This window comes from Medicago sativa, chromosome 3 (genome assembly GCF_051527215.1).
Source record: "Medicago sativa cultivar Bolivia chromosome 3, Bolivia_mono, whole genome shotgun sequence".
NCBI lineage: Eukaryota > Viridiplantae > Streptophyta > Magnoliopsida > Fabales > Fabaceae > Medicago > Medicago sativa.
Genome location: NC_140751.1, coordinates 66,764,504 through 66,783,977, shown reverse-complemented (window position 1 = coordinate 66,783,977; position 19,474 = coordinate 66,764,504). Strand labels below are relative to the sequence as shown.

At 31.5% G+C, this 19,474-nt stretch overlaps 2 protein-coding genes and 1 pseudogene across 3 annotated transcripts; all 3 read right to left on the bottom strand.

Moving 5' to 3' along the window:
• Nucleotides 1-293: 293 nt before the first annotated feature.
• On the bottom strand, nucleotides 294-1,046 carry LOC146939345 (uncharacterized). The gene has a single exon (XM_085749766.1). It carries the CDS (start codon nucleotides 1,044-1,046, stop codon nucleotides 294-296), a length of 753 nt encoding a protein of 250 aa, XP_085605892.1.
• Nucleotides 1,047-1,946: 900 nt separating this feature from the next.
• On the bottom strand, nucleotides 1,947-3,575 carry LOC146939344 (uncharacterized). Its single transcript, XM_085757425.1, has 3 exons — nucleotides 3,454-3,575; nucleotides 2,993-3,095; nucleotides 1,947-2,862 (listed from the first exon to the last, which is right to left on the bottom strand). Exons 1-3 carry the CDS (start codon nucleotides 3,520-3,522, stop codon nucleotides 2,201-2,203), a joined length of 834 nt encoding a protein of 277 aa, XP_085613551.1. The 5' UTR covers nucleotides 3,523-3,575; the 3' UTR covers nucleotides 1,947-2,200.
• On the bottom strand, nucleotides 3,568-15,682 carry LOC146939343 (uncharacterized; annotated as a pseudogene). Its single transcript, XR_015033007.1, has 10 exons — nucleotides 15,578-15,682; nucleotides 11,784-14,738; nucleotides 10,791-11,279; nucleotides 7,003-7,875; nucleotides 6,445-6,719; nucleotides 6,281-6,355; nucleotides 5,854-5,958; nucleotides 4,286-4,415; nucleotides 3,911-4,074; nucleotides 3,568-3,729 (listed from the first exon to the last, which is right to left on the bottom strand). The product of XR_015033007.1 is annotated as an uncharacterized LOC146939343 (transcript).
• Nucleotides 15,683-19,474: the final 3,792 nt, after the last annotated feature.

Below are 19,474 nucleotides of genomic sequence, written 5' to 3'. Positions count from 1 at the left end.
AAATAATTCATATTGTATTCTTAATAAAAAAAAATCATCTAAACATTAAGAACTAGAATTTGCACAACAACTTTTGTGAAGATATAATACAAAACTAAACAATAAAAAAAGAGAGAGTTTATAAGGTAGTATTATCTATAGCTGTAGAATCCTTTTTTTTTTGAACAAGCTAAAATGATATATATTAACAAATAATCAACCCGTACAAGGTGTGCAAAGGATGAAACAAGTAACAATATTTACAACTTTAGAGTGCCCTAATTAAAGAGTGAGCACCATTAATACAATCAACACTAATGGACACCCATACACATCAACGGATGTCTCCACCAGTCATGATAACTGTAAGAGAATGCTACCTGTTTAGATTTTAACCACAAAAAAGAATTAAGTTTAACTTTTTCTAGTAACACGTGAGGATCCAAAGCCACATTGTTGAAAACGCGGTTATTCCTTTCCTTCCAAATCACCCAAACAGATGCAAACCAAATTAACCGTAAATAAAGATGAGAGAACCTCGGCAAACCAGCCATATGAGTAAACTGCAAGAAATGATGTCGAAGCTCTCCGTGAAGAACTGATGTAATACCAAGCCAATGCAACACAAGTAACCAAAGAGATCTGTAAGTAGCACAACCTAAGAACAAGTGAGAAGCCGTTTCCGATTCGCCGCAAACTGCTGTGCAAGCCATGTCTGTTGCTTGAATGACTCTCCGCCTTACTAAATTATCTTTAGTAGGCAATCTGTCGTGTAGGAGACGCCACACAACCAAGGAAACCTTTGAGGGAATAAACCTGTGCCAAATATCATCCACCGACGATCTGTCGACACCTACCCGTGGAGTAGTAAGGAAGTGATATGTTCCTCGGACCGTATAACCATGGATTGGGTCTAGCAACCACCGCCAAGTATCTGTCGATGTTTCCTGCAAAACAACATTAAGAAGCATAGCAGAACACTCCCCCACACTCTCTTCCTCCCATGCTAGTAACCTACGTCTCCACTCCCACGCACCTCCTCCCACCTCCCACCCTAACCTCCTCATCTCCTACTGAATTAATTCAAATCCACGTAAGTTATATTTAAATACACTATGTTGCACATATGTATTGGTTTTTATTTGTTTTTTCTTCAACAATTTTAATTAACAAAAAATGTGTAATATTGGAATGCTTCACTTCATATCATATTTTGCATGTGTAATAATATATTCCCATCGGACTGTGATTGAATAAGAAGGATAAGTCTCCTTAACTTTCTTTATAACAAAGATTTACATCTCGACGAATTAGAATAATATCTTCTAAACTTTCTTTTTACTACGGTTTACAAACTAGATTTCATCTGAAAACTTGAATGAAGCATCCACTACTGAAGGTTTACAAACTTGAATGATTTCGTCTGAAAGTAAATAATTAACGTGTGTCAAGGCTAAATTTTGGATTTACCATCCTCACACCTTAAATTTTATTATGCAAAATTGGATTTAAATAAAAAATAAAAATAAATAAATTTTGTATTTGGCCCTTATGCTTATTTTGGACCCTCATATTTCAAATTGAGTAACCCAACAATTATGTCTTTATTTTTTTTTTCTGCAACCCAGGAGGTTTAATTTGGAGAAAGAATTCCAAACATATTTTTGAAGAGGAATTCTATCAATTCTATGAAAGTTTTTTCATGTACTGACTAGTTACTAAATGTTACATAAAAGAGCATTGAGGCTTGGTATTTGTGAATCGTGATAGAGTTTTTAGGTGATGACAAGTTATTTACTGTCCTAATCCAAATGGTTGTTCACCTCTATACTAAAGTTATTTCAATTTTACAATCCCACCGTGAGTTGCACGGGTATATATCTTTCTACTTTAACAAAAAATTGAGCGTAAAAGCATCATATGGTAAAAAAGACATGCAACTAATTTGCACTCAATTCAACCATCTATCGTCTGGAGCATTCCAATAATATTATTAAAATCAAGATTCAAAATAAGATAAAATTTGGGGGACTAGACTTATCAATACACAACGGAATAATAATAGTATACAACTGCCTCATTAAAAACCTTACCTGTAAAACCTAATAGGATAAAACCAGGTGAAGGAAAAAAGAGTGCAGCACTAAGCATACATAAACATAATGACATTAACTAAAACGATAATCATGATGACCTAGCCTATTTTTGTGTTTGTTTCTTCCTAAAATGCAGGAAACGAAGATTTGAAAGTTGCAAAGCCTTCTGTTGCCAACTTCCTCGCCAGTTCAACTTCTACTACATCGACCTCCGTCGACACAAGTGCAGAAAGCAATTCTTTACTTTCACGTGCCCATTCAGTGCATTCATCCTTCAACATCTCCTTCTGAACATCACATTTGTTCACTACTGACTTCAAATCATCTCGTTGTTTCTCAAGGCTATCCATTTGTAAAGAGAGTTCGTGTATCTGAGCATTGGCAGTTGAAGATTCACCGTCAATGTGGGCTTGTGTACTCTTTGCACTCCAAAGCTTTTGCATGAGATTGGTTTTCAAATCAAGAAGTTCGTTGTGCTTCTTGAGTACCTGTTGAGAAGCCGCATGTTTGACAATGTAGTCATTGAAGAAGTTCTTTACATTCTCAACAAACTCCTTCACATTCGAAGGTAAGAGTCCTTGATGATGATTCAGTACACGAAGAAGAGAAATAAATTTCAATTTGGACTCTTGGTTAGATACAAGATGGTCAAGGTCGGATGACGAGTCCATCAAAGTCTTTAATTTTTGAAGTAAACTTCTAATGGAAAAAATTTGCCCTCCGGTAAGAAGCTTCTCAAATGCAAGAAGCGGGTCCTCCTCGATCAGTTTGTTAATGTCTTCCATTGCTACAAGAAATCATTTAATCACTTATATTCAGCTCATTACTCTCATGGAAGTGTTATAATTTAATTTAAGAAACTAAAATCAAGGTGGGAGGAGAAACCTTAAAATTTAAAGAATAAAAATAAAACTCACCAATAATTTCCGAAGAGTCTCCAATATTAACATATTTGGTGGATGGAGGATTTCTATTGACAATTGAAACAGAGGGTTTGCATATTTTTCCATCACCAACTTCCTAGCAATTGAAATTAATAAACAAATTATATCATTATCTCCAATATAAGGAAGGAAACAATTGTGCTGCTATGTTATTTAACATAGGCTTTCAGAGTATTAGTGAGAGTCATTGCTATGTTATTTTTCGTAATAGATTTGGTCTCCCTAACTTTAGTATTAGTGAGCGTCCTATCATTTCGGTTTCTTTATTTCTTATCAATAATATTTTTAGTGTCATCAAGCCACACTGATGTCTTTGCACTTTCAATTTTGGTGAATAAAAAGCTTAAAAGAAGAAAATTCAAATAAAATATATCAGGCCGTAATATGTATTGTGATTATCCTTGTTACATGCTATAAGTTGGTGATAGTCTTACTGAATGAGTTGATGATGTTATTGTTTTGTCATAAGTTGATCCAGTTCCTTCTTCAAAACTTATCTTCATACCCTGCTAAATATTAAAAGGATGTTTAAGAATGTAGTATATGATTCAATTCCTGCATTGAGAAAAATTCAAAAAAGAATACAAGCAAAATAGCGGGAATGCCTTCTGTTTAGGAGCAACGTCTAATTGTATAGGCAGCTCATTCTTTGTTCCTGAAATGGTGGACAATGTTGCTGCTGCTGTGTTTTCTGACGTTGAACCTTCCAACTAATTGCATAGCATGAAAATGTAAATAAATTGTAGTATATTTGTAAGAAGCACTTGATGTAAAATTTATTTCTTAGAAAACTTTAAACAATTTTCCTTTTCCTCATGAAGTAAAACACTCCAAACTTTAAACTTTAAACAATTAACAAGTACATCTATGAATAAATAGAGCAGTATTGACCTTTGAAGAAGTCAACGCGTTCCTTGATGCTGCTTCAGCTACAACCCAAGCTGCAAATTCTTTAGTGGTTTGTGCAGTTGGATTTTCATTGCCATTATCATGACCTTTAGACTTTGCTTGAAATTGTTGATATATACTCTCCATATGTAAATACAAATCAAAATCTATAGCAAAATATTATATGGATTAGCATCATTATATGTAAATATCGAAACTGAGTTTTTATTGAAATAGTTGATAGTTGAAGGACTTAAATTTTCTACTATTTGAAAAGGATACCCTGAACATATAAGAAAAACTGAACAAGTAAATTCAAAATCAAAAGGGTTATGAGGTAGCATATAAGAAAAGAAAATCGATCTAACAAGTCTTCACCTTGATTATCACTAGTCTGAGTTGTTTCCTGAGAACCTTCAAGATCAGAAACTAATTGTATAGATGGCTCATTCCTTGTTTTGGACGTAGGACCCCCTTGAATACTTTGATCCTCCGTTTCTTTCAAACACTACATCATGAAAAAATGATAAGTTGCAGCATATATCTAAAATTTGTTAAAAGTAGAATTTTAGTCCTCATATGTTTCTTATTTCGTTAATAGTTTTTTATTCGTTTCTTACGCATCCTTCATAATGGAGCTCTCCATTTAGATGCTTAAGAAATTCCCAGATGTACACATAATCCATTCATAATTTTTTAATGTTAATACCTTATAAACATTTAATTCATCCAACCAATGTAGCCAGGATCGAGTGCTGGCTCGTAGGATCTTACGATTCTACGTGCCGTGGCACCTCAACCGTGCTTCTACGTCACTCCGATTCCTTTTTTCTCTGTTTTCCCCTGTTTCCTCTGTTTTTAACTGTTTTCCCGTGTCCTCTGTTTTTCCTCTATTTTCTCTGTTTTTTTTTGTTCCTCTGTTTTTTCTTCTATATTCTGTTTATATCTCTCAACTCTATCAATAACCTACCGATCCTACTTACGAACTGTGTTACGTTCCTTCACCGGACGACTGATCCTACGTAGGATATTAATCCTGACTACATTGCATCTAACTCAACACTTTCAAAAAACTTACTAATTGAGGTCATTTATATCATTTCATTTCAACAATATTAATTTAATTTAGTATAATTTACTGTGCTTGATCAGAATAAGGGTTAAATAGATGAATTTCCTGTGGACACTCTTCCTAACTTACACACATATAGTGTGGACACATAACATTCTCCTTATCAATATGTAAGGGTGTTGACCCTTAAAACATAGTACAATTAAAGAAATACTGTGAAACAGCGAATGTGGGTTTCTTCTATTACTTCTCAATGGAATGATACAAATTCAGTAAGTAAAATTTAGACAAAATGGAAATTTGGATTGATGATCCATTTCTGGAAATTTGAATTGATGATCAATTCATGCATTATTTTCTCTAATTAATTTGTTGACTCCGTTTTGATGACTCCTAATGGTATCATAACACTAATTTGTTGTCCCAAAACTTTGGTTCTTTTAGGAAAGCAAGACATAATGAACGATGATTTTTCTTTTGTACACTTACAAAAAACCAAAAGCATGCATTGAATGAATTCCGGATAAAATGGACTAAACCTATCTAACTTTGTACTTTCTTAATATCTAAACCTTAAATCCAAAGATTAGAGACTAAACCTCCCTGAGATAGTAGTGAATGGATTGCCTCTAGTAGTTTTCCCACATGTTTCTCAAGTGGACAAATCATCACCATTAAATCCAAATTTTCCAAAATTTAAAAGCTGTAGATTCCAATTTTTTCTTCTTGATATATCGAAATTAGTTTAAAGCCTGATTCTTACAAATCCAATTCCATGGCAATTGAATAATAAGAAAAAGAAAAATATGACAGCAATACTTGTAAGCAGAAGACTATGTTAATTTGAAGGCTTTGTTATATAAAATAAACTCACCTGTGAAGATGTTTTATGCTTAGAAGTACATAATGGGCCTGATGATGATGCTATTGTCTTGGGAGTAGCTATTGTAGTTCCTTCTTCAACACTTATTTCACTAACCTGCTTAAAATTAAAAAGATGTTTAATATTGTAGAATAATTCAATTCCTGCATTGAGAAAGTGTCAAAAAGAATACAAGCAAATTAGGGGAAATGCCTTTTGTTTAGGAGAAACTAATTGTATAGGTGACTCATTCTTTGTTACTGAAATGGTGGACAACATTTCTCCTACATTTTTTTCAGATGTAGTAGAACCCTCCAACTAATTGCATATCATAAAAATGTAAGTTGGTTACTTGCACTTGAAATAAAATATATTTCTTTTAGTATTTCATTTTTAGCTTTATATGCAGAATGCGGTGGTACGATATTACATGATTTACCTGAGAAGGTTTGACAGCAGTATCAGTTTCTCCAAGTGGACGTTGTTGGTCCATCGATTGTTCATTCATCAACTCCTGTAACAAGAACATAAGCATTAATGATCTTGAGCTATTAATTGCATCCATTAAATATCTAATGGAATTTGACATTGCCTGCAAATTACCTCTGGATTTGTTGGTATTTCTAAATCAGGAACATTTTGCACAAGTTCATGCTCTCTTTTTGGTGTTTTTGTTTTCTTTGGAGAAGTAAACTCGTGTTCTGACGATGCTTTAACTTCAACCCCAGCGGCAAAACCTTTGGAGGTTTCAGGATTTTCATTACGATTATTGTGGCCTTTGGTCTCATTTTGAAATTGTCGAAACAGTTTCATGAAATAGAAATACAATTCCCAATCTACAGAAAAATATTATAGAGATTAACATCATTATGTAGTAACTCATAAGCATAATAATAATATCAATTTGTCGACTTTCAATTGTACATCATCATGTTCAAGTTTAAAGATGCACAAAATTTCTATCTACCTAATAATTAAATTTTACATAAAATTAAAGCTTCTATTAGATAGGTCACTACACAAGCCCTTACATTTTAGAAATACGTATGCATGCATACCTGATAATAATGCATGATATGTAATTATTTACAGCCAACATGTAATAGTTTTTAAAAATATATTGGATAGAGTCTGTACCGAAGACAATTCTAGCATATAAACGAGAAATATCATTTTCGAAGTCTGGTGTTGATGCTGAAGCCAGAGAGAGTTTTTGACAATTCTGTATGAGACGATATTTTACAGCTTGAAATTGAATTCCCTGGTCATGACTGAGGCTTGGTAGATTTTCAAATGCTACAAATTTCAGATTTGGCATCTCCACTTTCTTATCATCACCTTCACTTACAAATATTTCCTCTAGCTCATCTGCTTCGCTTATTATTAGAGTCCCTAACTTGGGAAGCTCTTTACATATGGAGATTGGAAAGACATATTTCAACTTGTTGCACTTTTTTACAGCAAGTGTTCTTAACTTTGGGAAGCATGTCTTTGTTGTATTCTCCAAATCATCTTCAATAATATGCTTCAACTCATTGCATTCTTCAATTCTCAGATCATATAGCTCAGGAAGCTCTTTACATATGGAAATTGGAAAGACATATTTCAACTTGTTGCACTTTTTTACAGCAAGTGTTCTTAACTTTGGGAAGCATGTCTTCGTTGTAGACATAACATTTGAGGGTTTTTTATTCTCCAAATCATCTTCAATTATATGCTTCAACTCGTTGCATTCTTCAATTCTCATACGAAGCAACTGTGGTAGATACCTTATTATAGAAGTGGAGAAAACAATTTTCAACTTTTCACATCGCTTGATTGTTAAATGTGTAAGGTTTTGGGGGGAAATCAAATTTTTGGGACCCACAAAAAGGCATGTCATCATAGGCAGAACATCCAAATCAATGACTTCCAAAGCTAAGTTCAGTTGCTGTTCATTTATTTCATTCAGACAAATGATATTTTCTACTTTGGAGTTATTCTTTACCACAAGTCTCTCCAAAGCGAGAAAATGATAACATTCCCACTCAATTCCTGCAATAAATGAATGTGAAATGAGAATAACAATGTCCTGTAAGTACCATAGAGATAATAAAAGGCTGTGAAGTTATTTGATATACTAGAGTGTTGATTCAAACTCACAATTTCTCTCCACTTAGACACGCCATGTCCAAATTTATAATGGAGACCAATTTATATGCTCAACCGATATCCCGAGAAACATAATTGTAATGAAGCTTAGGAATTAGTAAAAAGAAAATCTTCTATTCTTAACTTGAGCGCACTTTATAATTGTAATGAATCTAGGAAAACTAATTGAACTTTCTGTTTATGTTGATGATATTATTGCTACATAAAATGATTTGTCTGAGAGATTACGACTCAAAGATAAGTTATCATTAGAGTTTGAAATGAAGGATCGTGAACAACTCAAGTATTTCTTAAAATTGAGGTAACTCACTCAAAGAAACCTACGAGTGTTATTTAGTTAAATTAATATTGCTATATTATAATGTAACAATATTACATTATAAAAAACTTCCCATTAAAAATATTTAACGTTTTATTTGAATTAAATTATTACTACACTATAATGCAACCAAAAGAAAGTACTACATTATTTAATTAAATTAATATTTTTTTTTTTTGAAAAAGCTTAATTAAATTAATATTGTTATTTGTCCTCGTGAGTTTAGTTCAGTTGATAGAGACAATGTATTTTGTTTTTCAATCTTCTATTCTTCCTCCGTTCGTTAAAAAAAAAAAAAAACTCCAATCCTCTTCATTCAAATGTTCCTCGATTGAATCAACGCCCACGTTCACATTTTCGTATAAGTTGTAGACAAGGAAGAAGGGCTTCATAACAATGGGTATCATTGGCTACCCAAAATAAAAAATTTCGTATAATTTTCTTGAATAATTAACACCAAACAAAGTTCAAAGAGAGATGATATTAAAAAAAAAATATTGATAAGCTATTTAGTTTGATGTCAATTATAGATAAATTTGACTTCTTAAAACTTCATAGAACTCAACTTTTATAGATAACTATTGATAGCTTTTATTTTCTTGTCGTTTTATTAATGTATAGTAAGTTTAAAATTTACTATATAAACACATTAGTGATTGTACATTATTCAATTCCTAAAATATAATACTTAGTTTTCACACCTAGAAACCATTAATATATAGAAGACTTCTTTCCCTCTTCCTCACACCATCTTCCGTCCAAATTTTTGCGGTCATATTAAAGTTTAAAAAAGTAATTTGTCAAGAGAAGTAGGTGTTAATAGCAGAAAATAAAGTTTGTCAAAAAGGATCGTGAGTCAACATATTTTTTATTTTTTAGAAATGCAAAAGGAATGCTGCTCTTTACCCAAACAGTTCTGCTCATTCCCAAAGTAAAAGTCCAAAATGCCCCTACGCAACTTAAGTTGCGCTCGTGTATTTTGAGCTTATGTTAAGTTGTGGTCAGAATACACTAGCGCAACTTAACATGAACTCAGAATACACTAGCGCAACTTAACTTGAGTTCAGAGTACACTAGCGCAACTTAACTTCAGCTCAGAATACACTAGCGCAACTTAAGTTGCACAACGCAACTTAACATGCACTAGTGTATTTCTGTTTTTTTTCTCATAATACACTAGCGCAACTTAAGTTGCGTAGGGGCATTTTGGACTTTTACTTTGAGAATGAGCAGAACTGTTTGGGTAAAGAGCAGCATTCATGCAAAAGAGCTCAACAACAAATGCAAATCCAAAAAAAGAAGGCTAACAAAACATGATGGACAACGACAAGTTCCTCCTACAAGCCAAAATAGTGGGAACATGTCGCTTTAAAATTAGGGTTAATTAAGTTTTTGATCCATATAAATATCTGCAGTTTTGTTTTTAGTCCCTATAAAAATAAATCACACTTTTTAGTCCCTACAAAATTTTTCGTTAGTGTTTTTAGTCCCTGTTAAATTAAAATTTGTTTAATTATGCTTAAAATTTTAAATTTTTTAATGATTTTTTGGCTTAAAATTTGGACTAATTAAACAAATTTAGAAGTTTAAGCATAATTAAACAAATTTTAATTTACCAGGGACTAAAATCATTAACGGAAAATTTTGTAGGGACTAAAAAGTATGATTTGTTTTTATAGAGACTAAAAACAAAACCGCAGATATTTATAGGGACCAAAAACTTAATTAACCCTTAAAATTAAAACACATGTTACGTCATGAGTTCAATTTGACAAACTACTAGGCAATGAAGAGTAAATGTGAAGTGCGTGGGGACTCACAACACACAATCTACTGATAATAGCTTGTCATGATCATGGTCTTTCACTTAATTGTTTTCACGAAGATCAACCCACTATTTTTTTCTAAAATCTAATATGGATCATCCAAAGGTGGACCCTACTTTTTTTTTTAGTAAATTATAATAAAATAATTTTTTGTTCTTCATATTTTATTAATATAAATGTCATTGTTTACTAAATATGGCAACCCACCTTTGAACAAAATTTAAGAGGTTCATATTAGACACCCTAAAAAATGTACTTGTTTAAAAAAATTAAACATGTTTTTAGTTCACATAAAATTATTGTTTAGTTTTTTTGTCCCCATCATAAATAAACTGCATTTTTCAATTCTTACAAAATTATCCTATAAACGATTTATGATGAAACCAAACATGTTTAATCATCTTTTGAATTTGAATTTTTTTTATGTTTTTTATAGGCATGATTTGAACATTATTCAATGTTGCTCCACAATTTTTGTTTAGCATAAGATGAATGAAATATAAACTTTTTAAACATCAAAATATAAAAAGTAACAAAAATAGAGAAACTTATGTGGAGGAAATTTTTATAAAAAAATCATTTAAAAATATATGATGACATAAAATCATCAAGTTTAGATTCACAAACAACAAAGATATACAAAATAGGGATACCTTGATGATTTTACCGTCCCCGCAGTTATTGAGTTCAAGTTTTTTCAAAGGTGGAAATGTTGTGTGATATTGTTTGGGACACATGCTGACTAAACTTAGCAGATTGCGAAGAACGAAGGTCTCCAATACTGGAAGATGAAGATGAATCTCAGTGTGGTTTTGATGATCATCAGTGTCGTGCCCAATCATGTATTCCAATTTCTCACAATCTTCAACTTTGACATTTCTTAAATTTGGGAAGACAGTGCCCCAGTTATTGCCAACAGTGTTGTCATGATCTCCCGTGTCTATTATAATGTGCTTCAATTCATCACACTTACTGATTGTCAAAGTCTCCAACAACATTCTTGGAGCAATGGATAGGATGAATACTGATTTCATCTTCGAAATATTCGACAGTGTAATCTCTTTAATATTGCACAAGATATATGACGGTATTGAAAGACATTGAGCACGTTCCCAAATGTTAAGGCAATATGAATTTGATTTCTGCAATCATGTCATCCAATCCAAATAAAAATAGAAGTTAAACAATCTCTTATTTCTACCCAAATAAAAAATGTACATTAATAGTAATCTTCAAGCATAGGATGTCTAATAAAACGAATTTAAAAATATTTTTTTTCAAATAATAAATTGTATCAATAGCTATGTTGCATAGGTACGGGTGCAGTACCCAGTACGATACGAGTACTGGTACAAGAATACATCTATTTTTAAAAAAACTAAAGAACGGCTACGTCAATAAAATCATGAGGTTTGCTATATAATATAACATGAGAGGGCTAAATTCTTCAATTTATTATAAAAACATCACAATAAAAGTTTAAATAGTAAAAAAAATTTAGAAAACTCCTATGCACATATAATACTATATTATTAATAAATAAGAGAAAGTCACAATTTTCACTCACATGCTTCAGAGATTAATGGTATGTATTAAAAAATTACAAAAAATAACATCACAGAAGAAATAGAAGGTAAGAGGGTTACCATTAAATTGTCCTGCTGTTGATCCTTAGAAACCAATGGGGTTTTAGTCCTTGTGGTACTCCTCAATCTGTGCCCATATTTTTTACCACAACAATATATATTGCATTTGATTGGTTCTGATTGTTCTTGTGGCTCGGAAGCATCTCCAGAAATGGAAGATGGCTTCTTAATGGACAAAGACATTGTCTGATTACATTCTGGGAAAATGTTGATGAAATTCGGTATGCCACCAAGCTTCGTTTTTTTGAGGGAACCAAATTTGACATCTTTGCCAAATATGTATTTCAGCTTATCACAACTGTCAACTGTGATGGATTCTAGTGCTGGAAGATCACGAGAAGATTGAAACGGAAGTATTATTTCAAGTTCTGGACATTTTTTAATACTAAGAACTTCCAGTTTCTGAAACATTGAGTCACAACTCCTGCCATCATCAATTATTTGAAATAGGGAGATCAACATCGGGCATCCTTCCAACGACACACTCTTTAGATTGAATAGGTTTAGTTTGCACTTAAATAAGCTTTGCAAATGTTCACAATCATTGATGGACAGATTCTCTAAACTGTTCAGAGAGTGAAAGGAAAGAGGACCATTGCACAATTCTTCCAAATTATCCATTCTGTCGAGCTTTAGTACAACCAACTTGGAGAAGACTTTTGAAACTTGAGATTCAGTGTGCTTAGTGTCAATGAGGCACTGTAATTGTGAAATGAATCTCAATTCAAGCTCAACTATATCATTCATACCTTGATCCATGGGAACAATCTCAGGTATGATGTTTTTCCATTCCCCCTCGATTCTTCTTAGTCTAAGAACCTCTGCTTCTTGCATACAATACTTGAATGTTGTTTCAGATAGGAAAAACTTATCATTGAATCGAACAGACACACGCTTTGATGATGATTCGTCCACTCGACTCGAATATTCATCAATGTTAAACCTTCGTAAATTAGGGAAAGTTATTTCTTTGCAAAAATCATTAAAGCTACCTGTGAAATACAACTCTTCAAGTGATGAGCATCCTTCAATCACTTCAAAAGGATTATTCCTTGAAATTATACAACTTTCCAAGTTCAATAATCTAAATTTCTCTAGGTTTGTGATTCCATGAGGCAATTCATCAATTTCACACTCATCCAAATCAAGAGTCTCAAGGCTTTGCAGGTTTCCCAAAATAGAGATGTCACCCAAATTGACACTCTCAAAGAGAAGAGATCGAATATTCTTCAATGACTGAATTGAATGAGGTAATGATAGATCTAGTTTAGAATAATGATGATGGATTAAATGAAAAACTCTAAGGCCCATAATATTTTCAAAAAATGAGTTTGGGACTTCGATTTTCACATTCTGACAATCTTCATCCTTATGCACAATGACAATTAGAATCTCAAGCTTGGAACCAACAAGCTTAAAGGAAAACACATCCTTGGGCTTTCCTTCACATAGCAAATATTTGATATTCGCCTCCCTTTCAACCACTGCCTTTTTATTTTTATCATACAACTTCACGGTTTGAATCTCTTTGTTCGCTATCCATTGGGCTGCATCACGAACCAAGTCATGCATTTTCACTCTGTTTTGATCGGCCTCCAACAGCAAACAAGAATCCAGGAGTTTATTTTTGGATATAACAACTTGAGTTCGAGCATATTCGTAGCTGACATAATCTTCCCCAAAAAGGCCTCCTCCGATGCCAAGTCTGATTAACCTTTCGGTAGGAATTTTTTCATCTTCTCGAAATACAGAACACAAGAGCAATAGTCTCCTGGCCTTCTCATTCTTCATATTATCATAGCTAACTTGCAAGTGTTTATAAATTTTAACAAGTTCATCATCAACACCGTGCATGGGTTTCTGCAAGGATTTTAAGGCCCATTCCCACTCTTCTGGACTTCGTATGCCCTTCAAACTACTGGCAATAACAGCAATTGCAATTGGTAACCCTCTGCATTCATTTGCAATTTTACGGCCCTTGTCAAGCAAACTTTTAGTTGAAATTTCATTTAGACCAGCATGCCTTTGGAACATGTTCCATGCCTCTTCATCAGATAAGAGCTCCAGTTGGATTGTCTTACTGCATTCTAATATGTTGCACACCAAGAGACTGCGCGTGGTTACAAGAATTCTACAGCCTTTGTGATTGTCACTGTATGGAATCCCTATTTCATTAAAATCGATGTCTCCCCACACATCATCCAATATTAGAAGAATCTTTTCACCATTGGTTAATCTCTTCCATAGTTTTTTGGGTCGGTCTGATTCAGTACAGTCATTAAATTTTAAATCCAAGGGTCCAGCAATAACATTTTGAATCTTTCTAATATCAACAGATGATGACACTGTCGTATCAATGACACTGGTAAATTGTTTGGATTGCTTAAGTTCCTTCCCAACTTCTTTGGCCAATGTAGTTTTTCCTGTGCCCCCCATCCCTTGCAACCCGGTTATATAATTGTTGTCATCTTTCAGAGCATCTAAAAGCTCTTTGTATTTGGATTCCCTACTTTCAAAAGAAATATAGTGTTGGGATGAATAACGTTCAACATCTGGAAGACGAGCAGGGAGTCCAATTGAAAGTTGCTTTCCAGTTTCAATTAATCTTTTAATTTGCTCCTTCTTAATTGTCAGTTCCTTTCCCCTATTATATCGCCATATGATATGGGGACAAAACCCAAAAAGACATTTTTGGTTTGTTTTGGTGTCTTCTTGAATGAGCTCATCAGCTTCTTTTTCCCAAAAAAGAACATTTGCTTGAACATCCTCTCCTCTTCTTGTTGCCACATCAACACGTTGCTTAACAGTTGTGCTTTCTATTTCCAATCTAGTTCTTTCTTCTTCAAAATCATTAGCAATGCGCGTGAAGCAACATATATAACTTGACTTATCGATCACCCCCTTTATCAATTTATCCACATAAGGCTTCGCAAAATCAGTCAGAATACTCGCCATCTAAATAAATTTCAATAGATCAAAGTTAGGCATATATATGTTTGTGTGTGTTGTATTGTGTATTAAGAAATAAAATGGTTGATAAATGATAGTAGATGACACACTTTTCATCAAAGAATAATTTTGAAAAATTGTTGGAGTCTGTTCATTTGAAAAATGATACTTCATGACACATTTTCCATCAAAGTAATTTGAAACAGGGAGTCCATCCAATACTAAAGATTCAATCAAGAGAATTAGGAGTAATAGTTACTGCAATCCATGTTCTGGAGCAAATAAAAGCTGCAGAGGCAATAACATTTACAAAATTGTTGGAGTTTGGCATAATATAGTTTTGGCATATTGTGTGCGTAGTTATAAGATAGGATCCTGTAACTAATAAGGTATAGGACCTTGCATTGTTGCAACTTATTAAATAATCCTTGCATATCATTTACAAAATGGTAAGGCTCTCCTGTTAGTGTTTCATAGTGGATATCGAACTTTTATTTAATCAATGTAGTAGCTTTCTAAAATATTGAAGTTTTTGTAACTTAAGTCGGTATATCCACTGTTATTTCCCCTTTTTTCAATGCTTGAAATTAGAGGACATTTTTTAGGATTTTGACTTGGAAGCAGGCTTCAGATTTTAAGCTTTTAGTTTGAAAAGTAAAATTAACTTGGCTGGAACAGAAAATTTCTTACAGATAGACTATGTTTGATTCTATCCTTATCGACTCGAGTTGGTTTCTCTAAAAAATAATACAAAAGCATAAAACTCAAGTTGATTTATAAAACTTAAGAAATTAATTAAAATATCGACTGAAAATTGTTAAGGATAGACTATGTTTGTTTGTTACCTTATCTCCAGCACTTTCAGCAAATGTTCAAGCCGTATGGACAATTCTCCTGATTTTTCTCCGATATTCAGTAGCTAGATCATAAATAAGGTGTTGACTGCAACAACTCTGTTGTAGAAATATAATTTTGGTTCAACAAGTAGACAGTCTTTCCAATAATTTTAGAAAACATACTGAGATTGTAATATAAATATTACTTTTCATAAATGCAAATATGCAATAATAAAGTGGTAGTTATTATGTTTGCATGTAAGGAGAGGATAAAAGAGCATGATATCAATTCTGTGTTTCACCAACTCATTCTCCATTTCTAGTTAATAGTTCTCAAAAACTTCATAATAAATGGTTCTCAGCAACTAGACTGTATATGAATGAATTATTGTTGTTTTCCAATTCAAGTTCTGCAATATGCAGTAGACATCATTAAGTGAAATAAGGCAATGGTCCTTGATATTCAAGTTCTGCACACAAAATTGTTGAGAAAATATTTGGATGGTGGCTTTATACAATTAACAAATTACAAAATGATGGAATAATTAAAAAATGTAATATTGAACTATACGTTGTGATTTGCAAATTGAATTTCAGAGGGTTTTAAAGGGAAAAGTTTGAAAAGCCAAGACTATTTTTTTTTTTTTTGGTAGAAAAAGCCAAGACTATTTTGATATAGGGGTTTGCTAACTTAGACCAACAAAAAACATGAAGGTCCAAGTTAGCAAAAGTGCACCTTTTCATTTATAAAAAAAAAAAAAAATCCACAAGTGTAAACCAATTTAAAGTAAGAGATAGTTTAATAAATTTCATTTAATTTTACTTTTCAATAAAAAACATCCAACAACCGTTTCCTAATATTCCACAAAAATTACTAAATTATCCCTCAAGCTATTTATTATTATAAAATAAAGGGTTAATTATGTTTCTAGTCCCTATAAAATAGCGACCTTGTAAGTTTAGTCCTAACTTAATTTTAATAGCATTTTTAGTCCCTAATTTTGTTTTTCTGCACTGAGTATTAGTCCCTACTCAATTCAAATTTGTTTAATTTATGCTTAAACTCTTAAATTTTTGAACAATTTTTTGCAGACATGTTTAGAACATTACTAAAAGTTTGTCCGCAAAAAATTATTGCAAAATTTGATTTCTACATCCAGATTTTATTACTTTTTATTTTTAACTTTTGTCGTTTTAAAAAATTCATATTTAATTCATTTCATGTCAGAAAATTCTAAATTTTAGTAAACGAACCTTTCATAGTGTTCTAATCTTGTCTCAAAAAAATCGTTCAAAAATTTAAGAGTTTAAGGATAATTAATCAAACTTTGTTTTTGCAGGGACTAAAATTATAAGTAAATTTTTTTTTATAGGGACTAAAAATGCTATTAAAATTAAGTAGGGACTAAACTTACAAGGTCGCTATTTTATAGGGACTAGAAACATAATTAACCCTAAAATAAAAGTGGATCTAAGTTAACAAATTGGTGCAAGTTAACAAATGTTTTAATTCCTTCAAAAAAACAAATGTTTTAATGAAAATTACTAAAGTAACCCTCAATCTATTAGTTTTAAATGATAAAGATGAAGGGTATTTTTGTCCAAATGAAAAGGTATAAAAATTACTAAACTATCCCTCAAGATAATTGCCTTAAAATAAAAGTGGGTCTAAGTTAGCAAATTGGTGTAAGTTAACAAATAATGAAAATTATTAAAGTAACCCTTAAGCTATTAGTTTTAAATAATAAAGATGAAAGGTATTTTTGTCCAAATAAAACTGTGCATTTTTGCTAACTTGGACCCTCATGTTTTTTGTTAGCAAAGCCCTTTGATATATATTTGATTAAGTTGAAAAAAAGTTAGCAAACCCCTTTGATTAATTTTTAAACAAACTTTTGTTACCTATAACAATGGATGCATGAAGAAGATAAATACTATAAATAAAACTGTACAATGTTAAAAGAAATTAAGTGCAAATTAAAAAACAATTTTAATGACAAAAAAGTTGTTTGTTATGGAAGAGATATGAAAAAAAAGTTGTTTGTTATGGAAGAGATAAAATGTGAAGAAAAAGAAAAAAAAAAGAGTTTGGTTGAAAGAGAGAGTATCAGTTGTTTGTTCCAGAGAAGGAAAAAACCCATAGATTCAAAGTTATTGAAAAGATAAAATATGATAAAAATATATAATTTATTGGTATATAAAAATGATGATATAATAGAAAAAACAAGCTCAAAATCTACTTATTTTTAATTTTATGTTACTATTCTAAAACAACAATTAAATAAAAACTGATGGAGTAATTTCAATACATAAAAGAATATTTTATTTACAATAATAATTATTAATAATAATAATAATAAAAAAGTGAGTATCAATCCACTGTTACTTTCCCTTTTGAAGTAATAACTTGAGTAATTCTATATTTGAAGTAACTACTTAATACATTAAGGACCCGTTTGTTTTAAATTTAAAAAAAAAAGGTTTTTTTTTGTATTTTTAAAATTGGATTTTTTGGAAACTTACTCAAAAATAGTTGAAGTTATTTTAAACTCATCAGATATACGTTAAAAAAGAAATTTTGACATTCACTAACTTAAATATTCATTGTTCGAGATTTTACATAGTAAAAATCACAAATTTTTTCAAAATGACATCTCTCAAAAATGATTTTTTATGAAAACCTATTTGAAATAGTTTTTTTTAAAGATTTTTTCAAAATTCTAGTATCCAAAAAAAATTATAACAAAATTATGAAATACTTAGAATGACATTTTAAGATAAACTATTCAAACAAATTTTTTATTCGAAGCTTTCCTTGAAAATTTCTTTGTTAAAAAAATTATAGCAAAAAGATAGTACATTACCAAACTCTATTATACAAATAAAAAAGTTATAACAAACAGGCCCTAGATAGAATAAGAAAAAGCTACACGTTGTTATGATTACATGGATCATAAAATAAGGAAAGTACTAAATATAATATGTAGGGTTAAATAAGTAAATGATCCCCTTAAATATACATGCACTTGATTTTCCATCTATGAAATTAGTTCATACTTTTTACTCAACTCATGTCTAACCTTCATATCTTTTTACGAAATTTTCCAGAAACGGATAGAATATTATGACAATCTCTCCAAAAAAATTAGAATATTTTAACAAAACATGAATTTTTTATGTTTTTAGTGCTAAACAATTCATATTAAATTCATGTTTTGTTAAAAACAAATTAAATTATTTAAAAAATATTGTCATAATTTTCTAATTATTTCTGGAAAATTTCATTAAAAAATATAAAGGTTAGACATGAGTTGAGTAAAAAGAACTAATTTCATTGATGAAAATTTTAGAGAGACCAAAAGCCTAAGTAATATTTTAGGGAGACTAAAATTAAATGTTGATATATTTAGGGGACCTTTAGTTATTTAACCCTAATTTGTATATGGTGATATTATTGATTTCAGGTTGAATGAGCAATCACAATTTATAGAAAAAAAAAACACAAGCATAACATTGTTTTTTTTTTTTTTTTTTTTTGCTAAAAGCATAACATTGTTTGTTACCTTATTTCAGCAAATGTTCAAGTCGTATGAACAATCCTCCTGATCTTTCTCCAATATGCCGTAGCTAGTAGCATCTCATTGTCTAAGGTAGTGTTGACTGTAACAACTCTGCCGTAGACATAAACTTTGGAGGCTTAATTTAGTTCAACAATGAATGATCAAACAATATGGGATTGTTATTTATACCTGCTTTTCCAATCTGCAGTTTTAAATAGTTACTTCCAATCTTCAGTTTTCGAGTTCTGGAATTCAAATTAACAGCTGTTTCTGCAATCTGCATTAGCCAGCATTTAAGTGAATAAAGGCAGTGGTATTCAAGTTTTGCAACAACAGCAGACAAACT